The 27,879-nt window shown below is 44.2% G+C and overlaps 1 protein-coding gene across 1 annotated transcript in view; it reads right to left on the reverse strand.

The window, feature by feature from the left end:
- Positions 1 to 2,679: 2,679 nt before the first annotated feature.
- The window catches only part of LOC144893622 (uncharacterized), a 41,278-nt gene continuing 16,078 nt past the window's right edge, over positions 2,680 to 27,879 (reverse strand). The window contains exons 3-6 of the mRNA XM_078784434.1: positions 7,223 to 7,396; positions 6,523 to 6,550; positions 3,230 to 3,297; positions 2,680 to 2,918 (exon numbers count right to left, since the gene is read on the reverse strand). Coding sequence (XP_078640560.1) covers positions 2,887 to 2,918; positions 3,230 to 3,297; positions 6,523 to 6,550; positions 7,223 to 7,396 — 302 coding nt within the window. The 3' untranslated portion in view covers positions 2,680 to 2,886. The remainder of the gene's footprint in view (positions 2,919 to 3,229; positions 3,298 to 6,522; positions 6,551 to 7,222; positions 7,397 to 27,879) is intronic.

Here is a 27,879-nt window from a genome sequence, read left to right on the forward strand (position 1 = left end):
GAGCCGTTGGTGAGGTATGTGGATGGACAAAAGGACCACCCAGGCACTCGGAAACATGGTGGTGGGATGATGAAGTTGGAAAGAGGATTGACGAGAAGAGGAAGAAGTTCAAGGAGTGGCAGAAGGCGAAGGGTACGGGAGCAGAAAAAGCAGAGCATGAAAGTTTTAAGGTAGCCAAGAAGGCTGCAAAGAAATGTGTAGCAAAGGCGCAGGAGGCATGTAGGAAAATGTTCGGAGAACACTTGGATTCGGAAGAGGGTCAAAGAGCGGTATTCAGGATTGCAAAGCAGATATCGAAAGAGAGGTGTGATGTGATGGGGGTGAGTTGCTTGAAGGATGAAGTGGGCCAAATCGTTGTGGACCCAGATGGAATTAAAGGAAGATGGAAAAGATATATGGAAATGCTGTTGAATACAGAGAATGAATGGGATGGCAACATAGAGAGTAACCCAGTTTTAGGACCGGCAGAGAAGATAACTGAGAAGGAAGTTGAGGAAGCGATAAAAGCAATGAAGAGTAGAAAAGCAGGATGGCCGACGGGAGTTGTGGGAGATATGTTGAAGGCAGCAGGAAGTTGGGGTGTGAAGAGAATGACAGAGATCTGTAATCTGGTGGTGAAAGAAGGCCACATTCCAGTGGCTTGGGAACTGAGTACCCTCGTCCCTCTATACAAGGGGAAAGGTGACCCTCTGGAGTGTGGCTCTTACCGAGCGATAAAGTTATTGGAGCATGGAATGAAGGTATTGGAAAGGGTGTTGGAGAGGAGGATAAGGAAGAAGGTGAAGATCGACAAAATGCAGTTTGGATTTATGCCAGGAAGAGGAATCACAGACGCGCTCTTTATTGTGAGGCAGTTGCAGGAGAAGTACATGGAGAAGAGGAAGAAGTTGTTTCTTGGGTTTGTTGATCTGCAGAAAGCATTCGATAGGGTTCCACGCGAAGTATTGACATGGGCATTGAGGAAGTTGGAAGTGGAGGAATGGTTGATCAGAGTAGTGATGGCAATGTACAAAAGAGCGCGCACAGCTGTAAGGACGAATGACGGGAACAGTGGTGAGTTTGAGGTGAAGGTGGGAGTGCATCAGGGGTCGGTACTAAGTCCACTACTATTTGTAGCTGTGATGGAGGTGCTGCCTCAGAACGTAAAGGAGGGTTTACCGTGGGAGTTGTTGTATGCAGATGATCTGGTGTTGATTGCGGAAAGTATGGATGGACTGAAGGAAAAGATGAACAAGTGGAAGGAATGTATGGAGACAAAAGGTCTGAAGGTGAATATAGGAAAGATGAAGGTGATGGCAAGTGGTAAAGCATGTGGTGAGGTGGAAAGAACTGGGAAGTGGCCATGTGCTGTATGCAGGAAGGGTGTCGGAGTGAACTCCATTCAATGTACAATGTGCGCTGAGTGGGTTCATCAAAAATGTAGTGGTCTGAGAGGGTCATTATCCAGTGTGGCAGCTACATTCAAATGTAAGGTGTGCACAGAGGGAGCTGCAGATGGAGGAAATGTTGAGTTGGATCGTGGAGACGGCGTGAAGCTGGAAGGTGTGAAAACATTTTGCTACCTCGGAGACATGCTGAATGGAGAAGGTGGATCAGACTCGGCAACGGTTGCTTGAGTGAGATGTGCATGGAAGAAGTTTTGGGAACTGAGTGGCATGCTGATGAGGAGGGGAGTGTCGTTGAAGCTGAAGGGAAAGGTGTATGCTGCATTTGTGAGAAGTGTTATGATTTATCGGAGCGAGACATGGGCCATGAATGTAGAGCAGTAACGAAGGCTGGAAAGGGTGGAAATGCGAATGGTTCGGTGGATGTGCAGAGTATCGTTGAGAGAAAGGAAGACAAATGATGAATTGTGAAAGATGATGGGAATAGAGCCTGTGATTGATGCTGTGAAGAGGAACAGGTTGAGATGGTTTGGTCATGTGTTGAGGAAGGATGAAAGTGACTGGTTGAGAAGAGTGATGGGAATGAATGTAGAAGGAAGTAGAGGACGGGGAAAACCGAGAAAGACTCGGCTAAAGATGATGGAAGAAGAAATGCGGGCAAGGGGGTTAACAAGGAGAGATGCAGAAAATAGGGCAAAATGGAGAAGATTGTCATGGGGACCGCAAGGCTAACCCCCGCTCTAGCAGAGAAAATGGCTTTAAAATGCATGTTGTATACCTGACAGGGCTGCAGTGGTATGCTTCTCAACATTGCATTGGTTGTCATATCATTTTGAATCTGACTACCATTTTTTGCGAACTTGACGAAGCATCTCTCTTAATCGCTCGTTGCACTTGCCGAGCGGCTTGCAAAGCGGTTCATACAGAATGATTAGCTTGGTAAGCAGAAATAAAGCCACTTATTAATGGAGAACACACCCCCTTATGTGCTTCCATGCAAGAAGCGGGGATTCCCAGGATGGTCCTGGAATGCAGGTTGCATTGGAAGCAGTGGACCCACCAATGGTTGTGACTTGTGAGTGCAATCAACAGTGGACCCGTCGGCCGTCACATGTAAGAACGCATAATGGTGTATTTTACATGGTGAATTACCAAGGCGTGGAAATGTGAAAGCATATTTTCATCTTGGCACAATTAAAATGAGCTCGCTTGATTGTATAATGCATGTAAATGGTAAATCCATCATTACAGTTACGAAAAGTGAAACATCGATAAATGATGCAGGAATAGGATCGAAGGATATAATTCATTTATTTCATACACTTTGGGTACCACCATTGAAACATAAATTGATTCTGTTTACAATTATATTCAAAAGTTTTCAATATTTAGTACATATGCGATATTATTACCGAAATGCACAATTAAACAGCTGAGCTGCTAAAAACGAAACAGCAAGTAATAGAAGAGGAGGAGTAAGGTCATGTCGCCCTCTCTAGCTTTACTCTTCTAATGAAGAGGATTCTTTCAGAGCTGTGGGATGGAGAAAGCAAGGGATGGAGATAGAAACAGGCTGGGGGTCAAAATAATCGAGGATCACAGATAGTACTTGGGTTTGATTTAGGTATTGCCTAAAATAATGTCATTTTGCGTTCTGTGTTGTGTCAGGAGCAAATGGCATTACTGATTCCTTGTACAGTATTTGATTCCACATTATATAGGTACAGATGGGAGACCCTGGACAATGATTTTGTTGGCATGGAAATTGTCACCCTTTGCCATCCAGCAGATGGCGGTCTTACAAATACAGTACAAATCTGGACTGCCCAGTGCAATAATCTCACCTGTTCTGGTGTTCACTCCCTTTGTGTCTGTCAACAAAGCCATCTTTCGGAGTTTCAGCAGCCGAAGCCTGTTGGGAAATTGCAAACATATTAATATTCACTCAAATAAATTACAAGCAAAACCACAAAGGTGATGCCATATTCCAGTTGTTACCCTGCTCCCAGAGTCTCCAAAAAATATACCCAAATCCTCCATAGGTCGGAGGGAGGTTTCAGTTTATGAATGCTATCCAATTTTTGAAGTGACAGCTTGATGTATAACAAGCAAGCATAATATTCAAATGTCAATCCATAAGTTTATGACATAAATAAAAATGGTGAAATTCCTCCTCTCCCACTATCTCAAGCTGCTTTTTGTATGTCCAAAACATGAACCTTCCCTTACTCTGTTTTCTCCACCCAACCTCTTTCTATTTCCTTCCTCAAATCCCCTATCCCCTCTTATCGCTCTTTATCTTTGTCTTCTCAAACCCTAATCTACGAAATTGTACCTAATGTTTTTTTATTCAGGGAGATTTTGGAGAACACTGCCTTTCATAGGTAGCATTTTAGTCCCAAGTTTGAAGCTATTGTAGCGGTTACCGCTGGATGCACACAATCGCCTTGCACCGGCCAGAACACGGCCAGACGCGCCTCTCCCGGGCATGCCCGGACTCACTGTTCCCGGGCACGCCCGAACCTCCCGGGCACGCCCGAACCTCCCGGGCACGCCCGGTCTCGTCTTTCCCGGGCATGCCCGCTCTCGCCTTTCCAGGGCTCGCCCAGAGCGGCCGGGCATGCCCGCTATCGCCTTTCCAGGGCTCGTCCAGAGCGCCCGGGCACGCCCAGCCTCGACTTGCCAGGCCGCAGCCAAACACGCCCGGGCAGGTCCAGACTCGCCTTTCCAAGGCTCGCCCTTGACACCCGGGCATGCCCGGTATAGCTTTTGCCGGGCAAACTTCCCGACATAAATGTGTATATATATTGTTGCCCGATAAACGGGCTTGTCAGAATACCTGAGCTGTTTTGTTTCAATAAAGCAACTCGGACGAATTCCGTCTTTGGTCGCGTCAATTCTTTCGACTCGCGTTGGAGCGCAGTTCCTTCACTATGAAGAATTTGTCTCAATGTTGTGAACAGGCATATGCCATATCGATTACACTACACGGGGCAGGTAAATTATCCCCCTTATTGAAGATAAATTAATGAGACAGCTTGGTTTTTACTGACAATCCAAAAGTGACACAGTAGTTTATTTTTATTTTTATTGAAGTTTGCCCAAAACAAGGCTGACAGCCACTGAATGTGATGGACGACAAAGAAAAAGAAGAAGAAGAAGAAGAGAAAAACTGGTAAAACCTTCACCTAGTCCTGAAACCAGGAAACCTCTTCACTGGACCACTGTATAGGATGGCCTAACTAGGCCAGGCAGAAAAATTAATTTTCGTGCCCCCATTGGGTGTTTCTTTAGGAGACGCCATGTCCGTACTGGATGGCCTTTGGCTCCCTTAAGGAACTCATCCGCCTTTTGTCAGGTATTGTTTTTAGTCCTGGCAGGATGTCACAATCACCTACCCCACTAGTAAAGGCAGTGAGGGGTGTCGGTTTAGTCACCGACAACCCGACCATGCGGCAGATAGCACTGGGTCACATGTTACCAGTGGCACACCCAAAAGACTGATCTGACCTGAAAGTTATCTTGAGAATAGCTGCGTTTTTGTCGGTGACTTGAAGTTCGCCCAAAACAAGGCTGATAGCCACTGAATGTGACGGACTACAAAGAAGAAGAAGCAGCAAAACTGGCAAAACCTTCACCTAGTCCTGAATTTCAGGTCAGATCTGAGAATAACTCAGATCTTCAACATTGCTGCCTTCAGCTGGGCTTGAACCTCAACATCATACCCCCATATAGCATGTTGACATTCCCTAATGTAGTCAGTTAAACAACATGTTATTAAAATGATACTGTAAATAATTTTCATAATGTACTGTTTCAAAAACAAACAAATCCACAGATGAAAGTTTAATTTCATGTTCTTCGGTTAGAGTTCTTGGCATCATCCGCACAGACAATTGCCCAGCTGTTTGGTCAAAACATGGGCCCTTACATGAATGAAATCTTGTTGAAACTTGAGATTGTTGTGTCAGTGTTACTGTAGAAATACTGAATGTATTTCTCTCGACATCTCTACCTATTTTACCCATGGCATGTAGGACTTTAGTAGTATCTGTGTGGCTCATTCTTTTTCAACATTATGGATCACGAACAAGACCTTCCACAACTTCCCCAAGAAAAATATGACAATTTCAGCTGCTTCTCTTCAGCTGTCCACATGATTTTTTTTTTGTGGAGCGGTTCCCTGCTAAAAATGTTCTATAGAATATCTAAAGAAACCAATTAGACTTCTATAGAAATCTCTGGAACAATTTATTTCTATAGAACAGCACCGTAGTTCTACAGGACAAAAATGGCGTCCTATAGGACAGAAACGGTGTTCTATAGAAGAGGACTCTGTTCTATAGGACAGCAATGGTGGTCTATAGAAGAGGACTCTGTTCTATATGGCAGAAATGGTGTTCGAAAGAACAACACTCCTGTTCTATAGGACAGCAATGGTGGTCTATAGAAGAGGACTCTGTTCTATAGGACAGAAATGGTGTTCTATAGGGCAACACTCCTGTTCTATAGGACAGCAATGGTGGTCTATAGAAGAGGACTCTGTTCTATAGGACAGCAATGGTGGTCTATAGAAGAGGACTCTGTTCTATAGGACAGATAAGGTGTTCTATAGGACAACACTCCTGTTATATAGGACAGCAATGGTGGTCTATAGAAGAGGACTCTGTTCTATAGGACAGAAATGGTGTTCTATCGGACAACACTCCTGTTCTATAGGACAGCAATGGTGGTCTATAAAATGGTGTTCTATAAAATGGTATAAAATGGTATACAATCTTATAGAGCGTTCTATAGAATCCTATAGGATCGTTCTTTAGAATCCTATAGACCTGTTTCAATATAACCCTAGAGAATGGCTTCTATAGAAAGGCACAATATCCTATAGAAATTAATTCTATAAGATTGTATTGAAAGTGCTCTTCAGGATTCTATAGAAAACGTATTATATAGGAAAGTTGTTCTATAGAAACGGTCCTAGAGTTCCATAGAAACTCTATTGGACTGTTCTATAGGATGTCTATAAGACTTCTATAGAAAAAAAATTTTTGGAATCTCTATAGAACATTTTTTGCAGGGTTAGCAATGGCATTTTGTCAGGATTCTTTTTTCTGGAAAATACAAAACAACTTCATACCTTCTAATCCGCCGCCTCTTCTCGAAGGCTGGAGGGTGAAGAGTTAGGAATGAAGGGAAGATAAGATATCTCAGTTACATAAATGTCTGATAAAGTGCAACGAAATGAAGGCACATTCAATATACGTACTATTGTTTATTTTTATGAATTCTATTATTCTAAAATATTATTCTACATTTCCCTGTTTTCAGTATTAAGAATGAAAAGAGAGGTGAACAGTAATTTGAGGCAGTCATTGGCTTTGATATATATATTTAATGGAGACCTATATGGAATAATATTATAGAATAAACTTTCCAGTTATTACAAATCTTAAGGTTGATACACATTTTTGTTTATTTACATCTCAACAACGAAGACACTGCTGATGTCAGATATATGGCTTATATACAGTACAATGGTTATTTCCATTTAATTAGTGTGGTATACAAGTGCTTAATATGAAACATTGATGGTTTACTTGATTTAAAATGTCTGATCTTTGCATCTTCAAGTAGATATTCATTCTGAAAAAATATCTGCTAGTTCATCATCTTTAACATTCTTCATTGTAAACTCCATGGGGTTGAGTGGAAAACTCTAATTTATGATCATCAAAATGCATGATATTACAGATTGCTTTCCATAACATGTTTCAATATTTTTTTGGTCTGCAAGCATGTGATGTTATATTTATGTTAAAAAGCATGATTAGACTTACTGCACTGTAGCAATGTGTCGTAGAAACACGTGAGGGCAGGAAGGATAATGCAGATCCCAAGGATTCCACCGAATATCAAACCTGCCATGGCTTTTGGACAGGTCCAGGGGCAGATGCAAGCAGAGGGAAAATTCATCACTCTGTAAATCGGTGTGGGGTTGGCACTTGGAAGACCTGCGGGATTGGGTGTTTGACATCGTAGGAGTCAGTTTATGAGAGTATGGGTGTAACAATTGTGATATTACTAATTTTCAGTGAGAATAATGTGTAAGAGAAGGTAATAATAATAATGATGTAATAGATAAAGAAGAAAGTTTGTTTGTTTGTTCGTTTATGCATTAGGATTTCCTATAATCCGTTTATGCGGATTTCCTCTCTGGTCGTAGGCAACGTGTGGCCCTGAATGGATTTCTCTCATCTTCCCTTCCTGTTCTGGCTGGAGTTCCCCAAGGTAGTGTTCTGGGCCCTGTGCTATTTCTGGTCTTCATCAATGACCTCTCCGACTCTCTGGAAAATCCTCTCTATCTCTTTGCTGACGACTCCACTATCTGCCGCTCCATTCCTCATCCCTCAGATCGGCAGTCTGCAGCCTCCTAACTCTCTGCAGACCTGGACAAAATCACAGACTGGTCAAACAAGTGGAACATGTCTTTCAATCCTGACAAATCTCACACTCTTACAATCTCTCTCCGAAAGGACCGACAGGACAACCCTCCCATCTACTTTCTCAACAATCCTCTCCAAGAAGTTCTGTCGCTCAAGCTTTTGGGTCTCACTATCTGCCATGATCTTTCTTGGGAAAACCACATTTCCAAGCTGGCCTCCAAAGCCAGTCGCCGACTGGGCATCCTCCATCGTGCGAAGTCCTTCCTTGGCACACCTGAGCTCCTCACCACATACAAGGCATTCATCCGCAGCTCAATGGAATACTGTTCCCCCCTCTGGGCTGGTGCTCCTGCCTCACACCTTGCTCGGCTTCACGCTGTTGAGGCCAAAGCTTTCAGAATCATTGGAATCTCTTGCGATGTAGTCAACTCCGAGGGCCTTTCACTCACTCACCGCAGGCAGGTTGGTGGTCTTTCTGTCTTCTACCGACTCCTCTCCGGCCTTGCTCCCCCAGCTCTCTCTGTGCTCTGTCCCCCCAATATTCCTTCAGGTCGCACAAGATCTGCCTGCAACCCTCTTATGGTTAAACTGCCAAAGTCTAGGCTCTCTGCTCACCTTCACTCTTTCATTCCCCTTTTCTCCCGCCTCTGGAACAAACTCCCCCACTCCCTTCAATCCCACTCCTCCCTCCAGGTCTTTAAAACAGCTGTTCACCAGCATCTCTTATCTTCCCCCATCGAAAACCTTGATCTTTTTCTACCCCCAGTAATTCACCCCAGAGTCCTTGCAGTGTTCATATGTTTTATTCCTCTCCCACCTCCCCCCAAGTCCTCCCGATGTCCCTGCTCTCAAATGTTGTGTTTGTGTCCTTCCCCCTCTCTCCCCATCTTGTCTGCCGCTCCCCTTGTTTTTTGTGTTTTGTGTGTCGGTATGTCTTTTTGTGTGATTAATGTTAGCTCTTTCACGAGCCTCGATCTTGTATACAAAAAAAAGAAAAAGAAAAAAAAAAGGGACCCTGCAGGAACCAGTGCAACCAAACTTTGCGTGGTGTCCTCTTTCACCCAGAGGAAGGTCGAGGGCAATATTTGGATAAACAAAAATTGACCCCAAATAAGACTTATACACTACCTTTTTTTTTTCCAGGAGCGATCGATCTATACGTATTGTGAAGGTCTTATGTTGAGGTTTGCGTGATTTGTTGTCAACAACACAAATTTAATTATCATGGTCTTTACACATGCGCCTGGTATTAAATAGATTTCTTTACAAAGGTTTATTATGACACCTCCAATCTCCATGTTCATGCCTCGAGTGAGTATGTTGCTTATACACTGTCTGGGGTTTCCCAGGAGCGATCGAGTAATATCTTTAGTGAAGATCATGTACTGAGGATGTACTGATTTGTTGTCAACAAGGCAAATTTAAATTTAATTACTTCATATTTCATTTTTTCCCCGAGCAATGCCAGATACTTCTGCTAGGAATTAATAATAATGACTCCAGCTTCCAGGTTCCAGCCTGATAACTTCCAGCTTCCAGCCTGATAAGGTGGAAATTATTGTCTGATAACGCAGAAGTAGATTGTTTTATTGCAGTCACTTGGGTTAAACATAAGGGATAATGCAGTTAAATATCAAAGCAGTTAAATATAAGGAACTGTTAATGAAATAATAATATGAAAGTATCAGTCATGGACAGTAGTTAGATTTCTGTTTACTCAACATAACCACCCTTCACTAAATCATTTTAGAAATACACCGATATCTAATTGACTCTGTTTTGGGTCACAATTATTATGAACGAGAAAGCATCCCAAAATGCAAAGCCTGTCCTCATCCACTTTGTACTCAAACTGAAGTTGACAAAAACAGCAACTAAAAAAAAAAAAATGCTAAATTTATTAATTAGTCATCCATTTTCTCATAATAAAGGTTTGTTAAAATGTGATGACAAAATCTCAATTGGTGAAAAGGTTATGCCCTGGACACATTCCAGGAATGTTTACAACAATCCAGTTTTGCATGACCTTCCATTTTTAGCTCACCTGGAACGAAGTTCAGGGGATCTTATGCGATGGCGCGTTGTCCGTCCGTCAGTCCGTAAACACTTGAAACTTCTTCTCCGAAACCGCTGATGGGATTGCGACCAAATTTGGCATAAATGATATATGTGTTGTGTTTTGACTAAAGTTTGTTCACGGCATTAAAAAAAATCGGGGTTTAAGGGGGTTTACCAGGGTCAAAGGGGATTCAGGTTTGACCCCACAAAATAGGACTTTGCTTTTTCCTTTGAAACTACACACACTATTTCGATGAAATTTCACCACAACCTTAATTACCCATGATGAACCAATGTTTGTTCAAGACATTAGAAAAATTGGGGTCTTAGGAGGTATATGTGGTTGGGGGAGGGAAGGTTGTCCCCAAATAGGTATTTTTTTTCTTTGTTTGTTTAAAGTCTTATGATTATGTTGGTATGATTCTACATGCTGCGCTGTCTTCTAGGAACCATTGAAATTGGTTTAAATACCCTTAGTTGGTGAAGTATGCTGTTTATTCTACCAGGTGAGTGCCAGGGGTATTGCCCCTATGTTTATAAGTATTGTGCGAACCTGAATACTTAAACTTGGAAAATGAATTATTCTATTTTAAAATTGGAACAAATGCAATCAAAAATTTTAATCTTTATTGAGTTACAATGAAGCTGTGTGCACAATTTTCACCTTAATCTTTGTGTCGTTGAATTATCGTGGAAATAATTTCTTCCAAATCTTGGGTTCTTCGTTAAGTATCCATCATGAAATTGTGCCAACAAGTAATCAACCATCTCAGTTCACTCTGAAGCGTTTATCAAAATCTCACCATTACACATAATCCCCATCTCAATTGATTATTATAGAACGATTTGTATTGTAAACTAGAAGCTTTACTAAACCGTTATAGAATTGCATTTAAATTAAATCAGCTACATTGGATTCTAGTGATTTAAATAATTATACATTTGCCAAGCAAAAAGTTGTACAAATGGAATATTTCAAGGCAAGCTGAAAACGTACTGTTTAACAAGGCATGCCTGGTAGGATAACCTATCGATAGGTACACTCACCTATGAGTGCACATACTGTAATACCATTCGGATATTTATCTTTCATATTTCGAATTACAACTCATCTTTCTTTATCTTATGGTATGACTAATTTCTATGTATATTTGTAACTTTTACGAAACACTTTTATTATTGTAAACTTGGACAAACATCAGTCTTCGGACTGTCTTGTCCAGTGATTGATGTTCCCAATAAACCAAAATAAGTTATTGATTGATTAATTGATAGCCTGTGCTCAATTCATGGCTCAGCTGTAAACTGTCATCCTGGTGTTTAGCAGACAGGGCAATGCATCAATGCGTGTGCTATCTACCGGAAGGACGTTAAGCCTGAGGACTCATCTGCCAGTACCAGTGGTCAGGGGATGTTAAAGATCCCATGGTGTTCTTCTTGAAGCGTAGGTGAGCTTCACTTGGCATAATGGCCAAATTACAAATTCCTGCCTTGACCACGGCAGGTACATAGACCACAGCAAAACCAACAACATATCCTTTGCCAGGAAAAACTATCAATTCAGGTTGTTTTTTTAATTGTTTTTTATTTTACGGTTGAGTTTATGGTTTTTACATAAGTTTTCATTGAGATTTTTATTTCACAGTATGCACTTATAGAAATTACAATTTAAAAATGCCAGACATCAATTTAGGTTTTTATTTTTTTTATTTTTTTTATTTAACATATGTGTTTACGGTTTTAATGTACGTTGGCACGCCAAATTTCAGCTTTGCACAACACCCGGAAGGTACCGAACATTAATACCAATGTGTCAGTCAATCAGTCAATCAGTCAGTCAGTGGTTAGAAGGAGCTAACTTGATATATATTTTATATATATATATATATATATATATATATATATATATATATATATATATATATATATATATATATATATATATATATATATATATATATATGGTTACAGATTCGTCACTTCCGCCTTTGTTGTTATCATATACTTGTCGGATTTTTAGTTCAAGGTAATATTGTTGTTAAGATTTTTGTGTGAAATGCAGATGACTTTAGCAAAAGGCTTTTTTTTTTTTTTCTTTTTTTTTTTGCATACAGAGTCGAGGCTCGTGAAAGAGCTAACATTTATCAAACAAACAAATCAAACAAACAAGCAAACAAAGTATATAAAAATGGGAGCGGTCGACAAGATGGGGAGAGAAGGGGAGGAAGCACACAAACACAACATTTGAGGGCAGGGACATCGGGAGATGTGTGGGAGGCAGAGGGCCTGGGGGGAGGCAGGATAGGTATAAAACGCAAGGACACCAAGGACTTCCAGGAAAGAAGTCAAAAGTCACCTCAAAAAAGTGGATTTGGGGTGAAATTAGCGGGGGTAGAAAAGATCAAGGTTTTGGATTGGGGAAGATAAGAGATGGTGGTGAACAGCCGTTTTAAAGACCTGGAGGGAGGAGTGGGATTGAAGAGAGTGAGGGAGTTTGTTCCAGAGGCGGGAGAAAAGAGGAATGAAGGAGTGAAGGTGAGCAGAGAGTCTTGATTTTGGCAGTTTAACCATAAGAGGGTTGCAGGCAGATCTTGAGCGACCTGCAGGAATATTTGGGGGACAGAGCCCAGAGAGAGCTGGGGGAGCAAGGCCGGAGAGGAGTCGGTAGAAGACGGAAAGACCACCAACCTGCCTGCGGTGAGTAAGGGAAAGGCCCGCGGAGATAGCGTCATCGCGGGAGATTCCAATGATTCTGAACGCTTTGGTTTCAACAGCGTGAAAACGAGCTAGGTGTTAGACAGGAGCACCAGCCCAGAGGGGAGAGCAGTATTCCATTGAGCTGCGGATGAAAGCCTTGTATGTGGTGAGGAGCTCAGGTGTGCCAAGGAAGGACTTCGCACGACGGAGGATGCCCAGTCGGCGACTGGCTTTGGAGGCCAGCTTGGAAATGTGGTTTTCCCAGGAAAGATCATGGTAGATAGTGAGACCCAAAAGCTTGAGTGACAGAACTTCTTGGAGAGGATTATTCAGAAAGTAGATGGGAGGGTTGTCCAGTCGGTCTTTTCGGAGAGACATCGTAAGAGTGTGAGATTTGTCAGGATTGAAAGACATGTTCCACTTGTTTGCCCAGTCTGTGATTTTGTCCAGGTCTGCAGAGAGTGAGGAGGCTGCAGACTGCCAATCTGAGGGATGAGGAATGGAGCGGCAGAGAGTGGAGTCATCAGCAAAGAGATAGAGAGGATTTTCAAGAGAGTCAGAGAGATCATTGATGAAGACCAGAAAAAGCACAGGGCCCAGAACACTGCCTTGGGGAACTCCAGCCTGAACAGGAAGATGAGATGAGAGAAACCCATTCAGGGCCACACGTTGACTATGATGAGAGAGGATGTCCGCCAGCCATGCGTGGAGATTTCCATGGATACCAAAGGAGAGTTTGGTGAGCAGAGCAGGGTGCCAGACCGTATCGAAGGCACGTGATATGTCGAGGGAGACAGCTCTAATTTCCTGTTTGGCATTGAGGACATCCATCCATTGTTGAGACAGCAGAAGCAGCATGTCCAGAGTAGAGTGACCTGGTCTGAAACCAAATTGATGATCAGAGATCAAGCCATTGGAGAAGAGGAAAGATTTCATATCCGAAGCAATGATGGATTCCATGACTTTGCTGATAATTGGGAGAAGGCTGATTGGTCTGTAGTTGCTAGGATCTGTTTTTGCACCTTTTTTGTGCAAAGCGGTGATGTTGGCTGATTTCCAAGCAGATGGCAGTTGACCTTGAGCAAAAGAGAGGGTGAAGAGAACAGAGAGAGGGAGTGAAAGAGCGGAAGAACAGGATTTTAGGACCCGTGGGCTGATGCCGTCAGGCCCAGTTGCAGAATCAGAGTCGAGGGTTGACAGAAACTTTTCCACCTTGTCAGGAGGAAAGGACACGGAGTCCAGGAGCAGCTGGGTACGACTGGGTACGGTGGGTACAGAGAGGGATGGGTTTTGGACACAAGATTTAGAGGCAAACACAGAGTTGAGGCATTCAGCTTTTTCACGTGCGGAGTCAGCTGTGTAGCCGTTTGAGGTAAGGGAGGGGATGGAGGGGAAACAATCACCAGAAACAGATTTGACCAGACGCCACCAGGATTTGGAAGAGGGAGACAGATAAGAGAGTTCGGTCTTGAGAACAGAGAGATATTGTTTCCTGGCTCTCCTGAGGGTGGACACACACTTGCTTCGGGCTTTGCGAAAGGAAATGAGATTTCCTTCCGTTGGATTTGCTTTCCAGGAGATGAAGGCAAGTTGTTTCTGGGCAACAGCCTCACCACAAGATTCCGTGTACCATGGACGGGAGGAAGGGTATGACAACTGAAGACGAGATGGGATAAATCTGTGCATGAGAGAGAGCAATTTACTTTGGAAGAATTCCCAGGATGAGTTGATGTCAGAGGTGGTAGAGATGGGAGACCAGTCCAGATGATTGATGGCTGCTTGAAGACCATGCCAGTTGGCCTGAGTGAAATGCCAGACTCGTCGATGCGGAGGAGGCTCCCTGAGAATGGTCAGAGAGATGTCCACTTTAACAAGCACATGATCAGATGAGCCGATTGGAGCAGAAGAAGAGCAGCAGACATTTTCAGGGAAGTTAGTCATAACCAAGTCCAGAAGAGAAGATGCTCCGTTGACTGAGATCCAGGTCGGGAAATTGACAGATTGTGTCAGTCCCAGTGAGTTGCAGAAGTCCTTTGCTGAGGAGCCATGGCTGGTGAGAGAGGTACCCACACCCAGCCAACTGGCATGGTGACAATTGAAATCACCACATATGAGGAAGAGAGAGTTAGGATGAGTAGACAGAAGTTGGTCCATATTATCAGACAGCGAGATGTAGATGGAGTCATCACTGTTTGGTGGACGGTACAACACACATATGAACAAGAGGAGGGAGCGAAGGGGAAGCCGTAGCCAGAGGTATTCCTGGGGGTGAGGTGGAGAGAGTGCAGTGCAGGGCGAGTGAGGAAGAGAGTTTTTGATAAAGATAGCAACCCCACCTCCAGGACGAGGCTCAGGTCTATCATACCGGAGGAGGGAGTAACCCGGGAGAGATACTAAGGAATCAGAGATATCACGAAGGAGGAAAGTTTCTGTTAAGCAGATCACGTCTGGTTTGACAGAAGCAACCTGTATGGAGAGATCAGTTGAGTTTGAACGAAGGCCCCGGATGTTTGAGGTCCATACCGTTAATGAAGAGGAAGGGGGAGCATCGGATACAGAACAGGGGGGAGGAGGGGTAGGGTAAGATGTGGAAGAGGTGGAAGAGGTAGGGAGAGCCTTTGAAGGTGTGTCAGAGATTTCAGAATAGCTCGGAGAAAGGGAAGGATGGGGCGGATGAAAGGTTTGATGGTGATTGGGTGAGGCACAATGAGGTGTTATTTGAGGAGGGGGAAGAGCGAGGCAGAAGGTTGGGGGAGATGGAGGTGAGAGTTGGAAGAGGGAAGAAGTGGGGAGGACGCTTTGAGGAGGGGGAGTGAGAGGGGGGAAATTGAGAAGAAATGAGGGTGGGGAGATTTGAAGGGGAGGGGTGAGGGGGGAGTTTAGGAGGGAAGGGACAAGGGGAGGAATTTGAAAGGGATGGGATATGGGGGAGATTTGGAGGGGAGGGGTGAGGGGGGAGTCAAGGAGGGGAGGGGCGAGGGGAGTCTTGGAGGGGAGGGGTGTTTGGGGGAGTTTAGGAGAGAAGGGGAAAGGGGGGAGATTTGAAAGGGATGGGTGATGGGGAGGATTAGGAGGGGAGTGGCAAGGGGGAAGATTTGGAGGGGAGGGGTGATGGGGAAGATTTGGATGGGAGGGGTTATGGGGAAGATTTGGAGGGGAGGGGTGAGATTGGATTTTAGAAAGTGTACGATTAATGGGAAACGAACATTTATTGCAAAATGAGTTTCTTGTGACTTTCGAGTCAAAAATACATTTAAGGACGCTGGAGGGAGGATGGAGTGCAGGAGAGTTTAGGGAATGTAGAAAAGAGGCACTGAAAGAGATGGAATTTTTTTTTGGGATGGATGGATTTGGTGAGCAAGTCGAAAGCAACCTTTTAAAGAAGAAGAAGAAAAAGGTGTTATAATATATGAGGGAATACAGAACTTGAGGGGAAAGTGTAAACATTATATTTATAAGGTTAATAACAGTGAACGTTAACAGTGAACAGTAATAACTGTTATTACAGTAACAGTAATAACAGTGAACGTCGTTCGAAGAACGAACGAACGAATAAGAACGAATAAACGAATGAGAACAAAGAATAAGAACAGAGAAGGAAATGTTTTTGTTTTTTTTGAGTTGATTTTAAACAAGGAAGTAAGCTATGGGGTGAAAAGACTGGGAAAAGCAGAGAACGAAAGTTATTGGAGCACAAAAGACGGACCGCTGAGAGGAACACAAAGCCTCAAGGTTGTACACTGTTCAAGGCCTCAAAAGACACGTCACGATTTAACACGATTTTCTATACAGGTACGAAAGATTTGCACCGAAAATCTTCCTCGGGACACACGATACGTACAACACCATAAAATAAATACAGTTATAACGAAAATACAAATGGGAAAAATATTACTTAACTTCGATTTCGATGGAGAGTGTGGACAGCTGCAAATAAAACGAAAACCTCGCTGGCAAGCGAGGCTTTAGCAAACGTGGAGAGAAACCGGAAGAGAAGGGAGGATACGGCCATGAGAGACATACAGCCGTAAGTCACATCGAGACTGCGAGCGGACTTTTTTGATATTGGTCACGTATGAGTTTTTTTTTTTGGGGGGGGGATACAAGATCCATGCTCGTGTAAGAGCTACCATTAATCACAAAAAGACAAACTGACACATAAAACACAAGATTAAGGGAGCGGGAGCACGCGTCGGCCTAATGCATATATATATTGTTGCGGATCTCCTCGTCGGCCTTCCCCTTTATCAAGAGGGGGTTAATCCCCTTGTCTTTTACTGACCGACGGGATCCGGGGGCTATGATGTCCTTCCCAGGCAAGCGTTAGGTAGGGTTTTTAGGACTAGCGATTCGCTATTACCTAAGTACTAACGCTGGCCGGAAACGAGGAAATAACTCCCGCCGGAATCACGGATGTTGATGTAATATGCCGAGCGGATAGCAGTCCGCGATCCGAGCTGTTAACCAAAAACTAAACCCGATTCTAAGCGGTTGTAATCGTGCCGCGTTTACCCAATGGAGGAAATGACTAAAACGGTCGGACCAAGAGGAAAAGGAATAACACAAGAATTTATTAACAATTTGTACACTAAGAAGAAGAGGAAGAAAAGTATTGTACAGTGAAGAGGAAGAAGCAGATACACAGGGCAGCCTTATACAGTCTTATACTTATTCCCTGGACACGGGCCCGTTCACACTCAGACTCGCTCTCAGACTCACTCACACGGGGTTTGTAGATGGTCGGGTTGAGGGTCCAAGGGTCCACAGCTCGTCCGGTCCCCGACTCGTACCGTGCAGGCGATGGAAGACGGCAGGCAGCTCTCCGCGTGGCGTAGGCGCGAGGCGGACAATTATAAATATATCGGGGAAAGGTCGGTTGGCTGGCAATTATATTGCGTACGCAATAGGTGTACCGGCGCCTTTATATGCGCTCCCGGTATCGTTATGTACAATGCGCCGCTCCCCCAATGATGTTACCAAAGCGCCTTCCACCAACGTCCTTCTGCCCGAATGCCAAGGCTTGGCTCCCCTCACAAGTCCTTCACAACGCTGCAGTCCTTCACCAGCCCTTTGTAAAGCACAATCAATCCTTTCAAAATGCTTGCCACAGCACGCCTCTCCTCAAACTCATTCAGCAGAGGACCCCGGCTCATAACTCATGCGCCTGCCTCTCCCTTCTCAACTGAGGTGGGGGCCTCGCGCGAAGGGTTTTATTGCCACGCCCAGCGAACCCTCTCGAATCTCTAGCCAGACCCTGTCGCCGGCTCCCGCAGCACACAAAGCGCACCACGCCCCGAGAGCTCGCGTCGGCTGTACGTCGGCCTAAACGCTGCCCCGGTCTGTGTCGATGCTTGGATCGCATTCTCACATCCACACGCGACCCTTCCCATACTCACACAGCCCATACACTCCCTTACTACACATTCTCGCGCACACCCTGGCGCACTCATTCTATTCGCACACTCTGTTACACACTTCTCTGTTACACACTCCGTAACACACCTTTCTTCCCCGCACTCCTCTCGTGCACTCTCCCCCGTTAAGTACTCCGTAACCACCATGGGTGTGCACTCTATTGTACACCCAATCACCCGCTCCGGTGTGCATTCCCGCACACTCTCTCCATCCATCTCTGGTGTGCATCCTCGCACACTCTCTCCGACACACTCTGGTGTGCATCCTCGCACACTCTCCACAACCAACTCACATCTGTGTCGCACACTCTCACTTTCACACTCTCCTGTTACACACCCGCCCTTCGGTGCACACTTTTTTCTCACACGCACGCCATTCACTTTCGTACACCTCACCACGGACCTTCCACAAGCGCCCGGGTCAAGTCGCGATCCCAACCTTTTCATGCCATACACAATCCTGCTTACCTTCGGGACCCTTTTCTCCTCTAACCGCATCTGCAAACTTCCATTTTGGTTAGGCAGCACGACATCATAATGCGAATGCAGACTTTGTGTACATTCCATTTCTTCCTTCCGCGATTGATTTTCTATCTTTGCCGTCTCCTTAACCCCGATTTCAACGATAATTATTCCATTTTATTTTTCCTCGACGAGCGCCGGCACTAATAAAATTTTCTCTTCTACTTCGGCGGTCGTCGGCTTTTCCATACCCCGTGTCGCGATTTCTACCCCGGTCCACCCGGCTGTGCTTTGCTCCCCCTCGCTTAACCCGCGCTTCTCACATCGCGTTACCTCGTCGCGTACCAGTGTGCCTTTCCCGCTCGACCTGCGGTCTATGTTCTCCCCACATTTTTGTATGTGGTCACCCATTCTGTTTCCAAACCCTTCAATTCGATTTCTCATTGTGCTTTCTAACCCCCCAATTTGATTTCCCATATCATGTTTCAATCACCAAATTTGGTTGCCCATATCATTTTTCAATCCCCCAATTTCGTTTTCCACTCGCTCACCCTGAGCCTTCATTTCTTCCATTTGATTAGCCATCCACTCCCCCATCCGGCTCATTTCATCACTCCTTTTGTTATTTTCGCACTTTCACTCTGCCATGAATGCGCCGAATTGTGTCATGAATTGCTGCAGGTCAAAAACCGTTGGTACAGCGTGCTTGGCTACTGCAGCCATGTGTGAGGCGCCACCATTTTGTTCCTCTGCCACCCCTACTGCTGCACCCTCATCAGTGTCCTCTTCCATTTCTCCCAATTGTCCCAATTTTGGGTCTCACTATCTGCCATGATCTTTCTTGGGAAAACCACATTTCCAAGCTGGCCTCCAAAGCCAGTCGCCGACTGGGCATCCTCCGTTGTGCGAAGTCCTTCCTCGGCACACCTGAGCTCCTCACCACATACAAGGCTTTCATCCGCAGCTCAATGGAATACTGTTCTCCCCTATGGGCTGGTGCTCCTGCCTCACACCTTGCTCGGCTTCACGCTGTTGAATCCAAAGCTTTCAAAATCATTGGAATCTCCCGCGATGAAGCTATCTCTGAGGGCCTTTCACTCACTCACCGCAGGCAGGTAGGTGGTCTTTCTGTCTTCTACCGACTCCTCTCCGGCCTTGCTCCCCCAGCTCTCTCTGTGCTCTGTCCCCCAAATATTCCTACAGGTCGCACAAGATCTGCCAGCAACCCTCTGATGGTTAAACTGCCGAAATCTCGGCTCTCTGCTCACCTTCACTCTTTCATTCCTCTTTTCTCCCGCCTCTGGAACAAACTCCCACACTCCCTTCAATCCCACTCCTCCCTCCAGGTCTTTAAAGCAGCTGTTCACCACCATCTCTTATCTTCCCCCATCCAAAACCTTGATCTTTTCTACCCCCACTAATTCACCCCAGATCCACCTTGTTTGAAATTCCAACTTCCTTCCTGGAAGTCCTGGCAGTGTCCATATGTTTATACCTCTCCCACCCCCCCACCCCCCTTCACATGCCTCCCCCCCAAAGCCCTCTCCCTCCCACAGATCTCTCGATGTCTCCATGTCTCTCGGTCCCTGCTCTCAAATGTTTTGTTTGTGTCCTTCCCCCTCTCTCCCCATCTTGTCTCCCGCTCCCGATGTTATTTGTTGTATGTGTCTGTTTGTCTTTCTGTGTGATTAATGTTCGCTCTTTCACGAGCCTCGATCCTGTATGCAAAAAAAAAAAAAAAAAAAATCTTCCCGGGGGTCCTGGGTTGATCCTAACCCTTCCTCTACTCCCTCATTTTCCCCCACCGACATCCGACCGCCTTGGTTATCCATGGCACGATTTAAAATTTAGATGTTAATGCTAAATTTGGGTCGCTCGTAATTTTGACCAAATTTGTCCAAAAGATAAAAAATTTGGTTCGGGTTCCAAATCCCACTCCCCGACACCAATTGTTGCAGATCTCCTCGTCGGCCTTCCCCTTTACCAAGAGGGGGTTAATCCCCTTTTCTTTTACTGACCGACGGGATCCGGTGGCTATGACGTCCTTTCCGGGCAGCGTTAGGTAGGGTTTTTAGGACTAGCGATTCGCTATTACCTAAGTACTAATGCTGGCCGGAAACGAGGAAATAACTCCCGCCCGAATCACGGATGTTGATGTAATATGCCGAATGGATAGCAATCCGCGATCCGAGCTGTTAACCAAAAACTAAACCCGATTCTAAGTGGTTGTAATCGTGCCGCGTTTACCCAATGGAGGAAATGACTAAAACGGTCGGACCAAGAGGAAAAGGAATAACACAAGAATTTATTAACAATTTGTACACGAAGAAGAAGAGGAAGAAAAGTAATGTACAGTGAAGAGGAAGAAGCAGATACACAGGGCAGCCTTATACAGTCTTATACTTATTCCCTGGACACGGGCCCGTTCGCACTCAGACTCACTCTCAGACTCACTCACACGGGGTTTGTAGATGGTAGGGGTGAGGGTCCAAGGGTCCACAGCTCGTCCGGTCCCCAACTCGTACCGTGCAGGCGATGGATGACGGCAGGCAGCTCTCCGCGTGGCGTAGGCGCGAGGCGGACAATTATAAATATATCGGGGAAAGGTCGGTTGGCTGGCAATTATATTGCGTACGCAATAGGTGTACCGGCGCCTTTATATGCGCTCCCGGTATCGTTATGTACAATGCGCCGCTCCCCCAATGATGTTACCAAAGCGCCTTCCACCAATGTCCTTCTGCCCGAATGCCAAGGCTTGGCTCCCCTCACAAGTCCTTCGCCAGCCCTTTGTAAAGCGCAATCAATCCTTTCCAAATGCTTGCCATAGCGCGTCTCTCCTCAAACTCATTCAGCAGAGGACCCCGGCTCATAACTCAAGCGCCTGCCTCTCCCTTCTCAACTGAGGTGGGGGCCTCGCGCGAAGGGTTTTATTGCCACGCCCAGCGAACCCTCTCAAATCTCTGGCCACACCCTGTCAGGCGATGTCGCCTCAGCCCTGATTGGCTGTTGAGGTGTTACCGGCTCCGCCCTTGATGGCTGCTTCACGTGGCCACACCCCCACCCTTGCGCTCCGCCCCCTTTTCAGGCCTTAACTCGTGGCCTTTGGGCTGGTTTGAGCGAGCAAGAGCAGCAAACGCTGCTGGCAGCCAAAGCGTAACAAACTGCGAGGGGCAATGGGGTGCAGACAGGATAGGCACAATGGAGTTGGTTGGAGGGAGGCTGCAAAATGAACGGGGCCTACTCTTATTTGTTTTACACAACGCAGATGCAACTATTGGAAATGGCCTTATCCTAAACACATACTATGAAATAACTAACGTTCCAAGGTGACCTACGTGATGCATGTGGCCTAGCTATGGGGTGCAATCTTTAACCTTTAATGATTGTACCTGTGTGGGTTCTCAAAACTGCAACAATATATATACAGTCACGTGAAAAAGTAAGTACACCCCATGTAAAGTTTTGACTTTTTCAACATATTTCAACATATAGCTATTTGATCTTCATTTCAACAATATTGAGAGATAAACGTGATATAATATAACAAATATCATGAAACATTTACATTTTTTTTACAACATTTACAAACATTTTTCCCCGCAAAGCGGGGGTTGGCCTTTTTCGGGCACCGTGGTTGCATGTCTGTTTTTGTTGGTCCCCTTTTTGAAGCAATGTATGGCCGGATGCCCTTCCTGCCGCCAACCCTGTTTGTCGCCTTTTACAACAAACAGGGAATTACCAGTGAGCTGGTACTCACTCAATTGGCCGACCTCGGAAGGATGACAGGCTGAGTCAACCCCCCTGGCGTTAATTCAGCGATCGACCGGGATTCGAACCCAGGATCCTAGGCATCCTAAGCTGGCACCCTAGCCGCTAAGCCAACACCAGGCTTCTTTAGAAGGAGCTATATATTATATTATATTACATATATATATATATATATATATTATATTATATTATATTATATATATATATAGATAGGTATATTAGGGTGTTCAGAAAAAAAAAAATCTGAAATTTGATATGCATAGGTGCTAAAAAATGAGGAAACAGGTAATAAACAACTGGCAAAAATTTCAAGTCAATCCATTATAATTAAGTGACAGCTCAACAGACCCAAAGTTTTGAATGAGCTAACGTATATATTATATAATATATATACGTTGTAACGCTTATGTATTAGTATACACTATACATTATACAATGTATTGCATATTATATATGTTATTAATCAAGAATTTGATATTTGTATAAAAATTAAGTTTCTCTTTTTCCCTTTTTTGCAGTAATCAACCAATGATGAGTGCAGCAGTTGCAGCAGGTTATCAAACAAGGGATTCTCTCAGCATTTGGTTGCTGGGAGAAATGATTCCGGCACTTGAGGGCAATCAATTACCCACCAATCGTCAAGTATTATGTCGTCTGTTCTTCGATTTGAAGATCAACAAACTGGATGTTCCAAGAAGCTGTTCAAATGTCATTGATGATGTACTTCAGTTTTGGCATATGGCTAACATTCCCACAAAGCACAAACCAAATGCAATTGCAAAACTTAAAGCTTCCTATCAGGAGTATGTCCTTCTTAGGAAAAACAAGGCACGGCGAACGGAGAGGCAGGGTCAATTGGAGACTGATTTAACCATAAACTGAATCAGCTATTTGATCTATCACATGCTAATTCTGATCAGCTTATCAAAATTCCACAGGATTTTGAGTTCCTTCAAGATCAACAAGGACCCAGGAAGATGATAATGACCGGAGAAGACTTGCAGTTCAAAAAGCGAGAAGAGAAACGACCGAAACGACAAGGTGAAGAGATGATGCGCATTGAAAAAGAACACGAAGCAAAAAAACAGATGGTGATGAACCCTAATGAAGTGCTGGATGATTCATCACAATCAACAGGTGAAGAATCTGCAAATGATGATGAGCCTGTGGAGATTAACAAATATTTCTCAAAACAAATCGATACGCCTGAAACATCAGGAGCAACAACTCCAATGACGATGAAGTTGGACAAACGTTGCATCGTAGAAGACCCTTTAGTTGCAGCAAGTTTGGATAGAACTGGAACTACACCACGTGAAGCAATGCACATCATTGGTCCTGCACTGAAAGCTGCTGGGGTCCCTGTAAGCAGACTGACACTGTCAACAACTTCACTTTATGAAGCTCGAAGGACAGTCCGCAAGTCAATTGGAGAAACTATTCAGGAAAACTTTTCGCCTGATACGCCTCTTGTTGTACATTTTGATGGCAAGCTGATGCCAGACAATGATGGTACAATGGCTGATCGTTTGCCTGTTGTTGTATCTGGAAAAGACGTAGAAAAGCTTCTTGGCATTTCAAAACTTCAATCTGGTACTGGAATCCTGATGGGAGAAGCAGTCATTAAGTTCATCAATGAATGGGATGGTGTGTCTGAATGGCTTGCTGGATTATGTTTTGATACAACAAGCACAAATACAGGACTCCATATGGGTGCAATCACAATCATTCAAAATGCCTTAAACGCCTACTGTTTTTGGCTTGTCGGCATCACATATTTGAAATCATTGCTTCAGCTGTATTTGACACATTCTTTGTTGCATCTGGACCACAAATTGGCATTTTCGGTCGCTTTAAGAAGCATTGGACTTCCATTGACACAAGCAAGTTTGCATCACTTGCCACAAGCTTTGATGGCAGTGAGAAGGTTTGGTTTGAAAACAATCACGACTCTGCAATAACTTTTCTTCGCAGTCAACTAATGGACAAACAGCCAAGAGATGACTATTTGGAATTCATTAGACTGGCTCTCATCACACTTGGAGATAATGTGGAAGGACATGTAAAGTTCAGCCCACCTGGAGCATACCATCGTGCACGCTGGATGGCTAAAGGCATATTCTGCGTCAAGATATCCTGTTTTCGCGACCAGTTTCAGCTATCTGCACATGAATTCCAGTCACTAAGACGTATTTGTCTCTTCACAGTCACCTTGTTCACTGCACAAAAGCATGGTTCACTGCAAATGATACTTGCAATGCACCTTCCAATGACTTACACCTTCTTCAGGCTATGGAAGACTACTCTGAGGTCGATCAAAAAGTTGCCAAGACGGCTCTGTCAAAATTGAGGAGTCATCTATGGTATTTGAGTGAAGATTTGGTTGGCTTAGTTCTCTTCTCTGACAAAATTGCAGTGGAGGTGAAAAAGGATGTGGTAATCTCCTTAGAAAAGCCTGAGATGAAAGAAGATGTGAGAAGTGTTCATGTTCCTGCCAGTCACGCATTCAAAGGGAGACAGCTAGCTGAGTTTGTGACAAGAAGGTCTCTCAATCTCTTCTGTGCTCTGAATAGTTGTCAAAGGAGTTCCTTAAAAGCGATCCTGAAACATGGAGCTCGAATCAAGACTATATTCTTGCCCAAGAAAAAGTTTCTGCACTACGTGTGGTCAATGATTGTGCTGAACGTGCCGTAAAGTTGGCTACAGATTTCAACCTTGCCCTCACTCATGATGAAGAACAGCGTCAGCTCATCTTCCAAGTGGTAGAACAACACAGGAAATTGATCAGAAAGCCACTGAAGAAACATTTATTTGAGGACAACATAACCTAATGATATCTACTTAATATGATAAAGACAGTGGTTTCTATCATGTGAAAACATTTGACATATGACATAATTTTCTTAATTGAAAAATATGTTTTTGAGTAATTAAATGATTTAAAAAGTAAAGCATTGAAAGCTATATTAAATCACTAGTTTTCCGAAAAATTGGTTCTTTTTTCATTTCTACATATGACTTGAGCTGTCACTTAATGTATACTGATCCACCTGAAAGTTGTCGCATTTGTTCATAATGTCCAACCTCACAAAATTAGAGGGTATGCGTTTTTGAAATAAAAAAGGTTTTCACACCATATAATTTCTGAACACCCTAAGGTATATATCATTTTATAAACAAGAATCAAATTATATATATATATATATATATATATATATATATATATATTATATATATAAGGGTGGTCCAAAAATTTGAAGATTGGATTTTAATTTCCCCACAAGCCTGCCCCTATTCCTATTGAAGAAAGTAGTTTGTGGTGAAAATTTGAGCTTGATTGGACAATATTTAGAGGTTGCTCAAAATGTTGACAAATTTTAATGAATAATAAGATACAGAATTTTTAGCATCATCCATCAATTCATAGATAATTATCTATTTTCAATTACTCAAATTATTTATTATTGTTGGCTTGCACTTGTCTTCAATGGTATGACCAAGAGATTGTGCAAAAGCACTGGCCACAAACATAGCACGCCGATCTGAGAGATTTACTCTGTCCAGAGTTGCCACTATTGCTGGAGTGATCACCTTGATCGGAGCCTTTTTTGCCTGTTTGGCAGAAGATGGACTTTGGAGTTTGAATTCATTGTCCCCTGAATCGGAGCTTTCAATCTCAGACTCATCATCATCATCAACCACAGCCGATTTTGATGGAACAGATTGCATTGCTGTTCGAGGCTCAGCAGCATGTTTCTTCTTTCTTTTATCTTCATTCTCAAGCCTGATACGCTTTCTGTTCTCCTTCACTGCCAGAGTGTTGTCCAGAGATCCCATACGTGAACTTGAGGGATCCTCACGCTGCATGATAAGGAATGCTTTGTCTTCTTCATTCGTCATTTTCTCAAGCGCATCATTTGGTGAGATATCGAAGAGGGATTGAAGATCATCTTTGAACATCTGCTCCTTCACTCTATAGTTTTCGAATGTCTTGGTTCTATTTTTCTTTCCCAGTTTGTAGGCATCATACAACTTCAAAAGTTGGCGCTCACAGGAATCTACTCTCTGCACTGGAATTCGTGCTTTCTCCCAGTATGCACACACAGCTTGTACACTAAGTTTGGCACTTTCACGAACTGTATGGTGTTCTTGTATGTGATGGTACACCATTTTCTGCAATGTGTGTCCCTTGGTCAGTAGTCCCCCACATATTATTTCCTTTTCAGACTTGCCCAGCAACCAAACTGTGGAAGAGCTGCGATTTTCTGCCATCTGAAAAAAACAGGATAAATAAAAAATGTTATTTTTTGAGCAACCTCTAAATAAGTTCCAATTTTTTTTTTTTTTTTTTTTTTTTTTTGTATCCTGAATCGAGGCTCGTGAAAGAGCTAACATTTACTTCACAAACAAATCAACCAGACAAACAAAATATATAAAAAGAGGGAGCGGAAAACAAGATGGGGAGAGAAGGGGAAGCACACAAACACAACATTTGAGAGCAGGGAGATGTGTGGAAGGGAGAGGGCTTGGGGGGAGGAGGTGTGGGAAGGGGGGGGGGGGGGAGGGAGAAGTTTAAAACACAAGGACACCAAGGACTTCCAGGACAGAAGTTGGTATTTCAAAAAAGTGGAATTGGGGTGAAATTATCAGGGGTAGAAAAGATCAAGGTTTTGGATGGGGGAAGATAAGAGATGGTGGTGAACAGCTGTTTTAAAGACCTGGAGGGTGGAGTGGGATTGAAGAGAGTGAGGGAGTTTGTTCCAGAGGTGGGAGAAAAGAGGAATGAAGGAGTGAAGGTGAGCAGAGAGTCTTGATTTTGGCAGTTTGACCATAAGAGGGTTGCAGGCAGATATTGTGCGACCTGTAGGAATATTTGCGGGACAGAGCCCAGAGAGAGCTGGGGGGGCAAGGCCAGAGAGGAGTCGGTAGAAGACGGAAAGACCACCAACCTGCCTGCGGTGAGTGAGTGAGAGGCCCTTGGAGTTAGCTTCATCGTGGGAGATTCCAATGATTCTGAATGCTTTGGTTTCAACAGCGTGAAGACGAGCTAGGTGTGAGGCAGGAGCACCAGCCCAGAGGGGAGAGCAGTATTCCATTGAGCTGCGGATGAAAGCCTTGTATGTGGTGAGGAGCTCAGGTGTGCCAAGGAAAGACTTCGCACGACGGAGGATGCCCAGTCGGCGACTGGCTTTGGAGGCCAGATTTGAAATGTGGTTTTCCCAGGAAAGATCATGGCAGATAGTGAGACCCAAAAGCTTGAGTGACAGAACTTCTTGGAGAGGATTATTCAGAAAGTGGATGGGAGGGTTGTCCAGTCGGTCTTTTCGGAGAGACATCGTAAGAGTGTGAGATTTGTCAGGATTGAAAGACATGTTCCACTTGTTTGCCCAGTCTGTGATTTTGTCCAGGTCTGCAGAGAGTGAGGAGGCTGCAGACTGCCAATCTGAGGGATGAAGAATGGAGCGACAGAGAGTAGAGTCATCAGCAAAGAGATACAGAGGATTTTCAAGAGAGTCAGAGAGATCATTGATGAAGACCAGAAAAAGCACAGGGTCCAGAACACTGCCTTGTGGAACTCCAGCCTGAACAGGAAGAGGAGATGAGAGAAACCCATTCAGGGCCACACGTTGACTACGACTAGAGAGGAAGTCC

This window comes from Myxine glutinosa, chromosome 9 (assembly GCF_964187855.1).
Source record: "Myxine glutinosa chromosome 9, kmMyxGlut1.1, whole genome shotgun sequence".
In the NCBI taxonomy this organism is placed as follows: Eukaryota; Metazoa; Chordata; class Myxini; order Myxiniformes; family Myxinidae; genus Myxine; species Myxine glutinosa.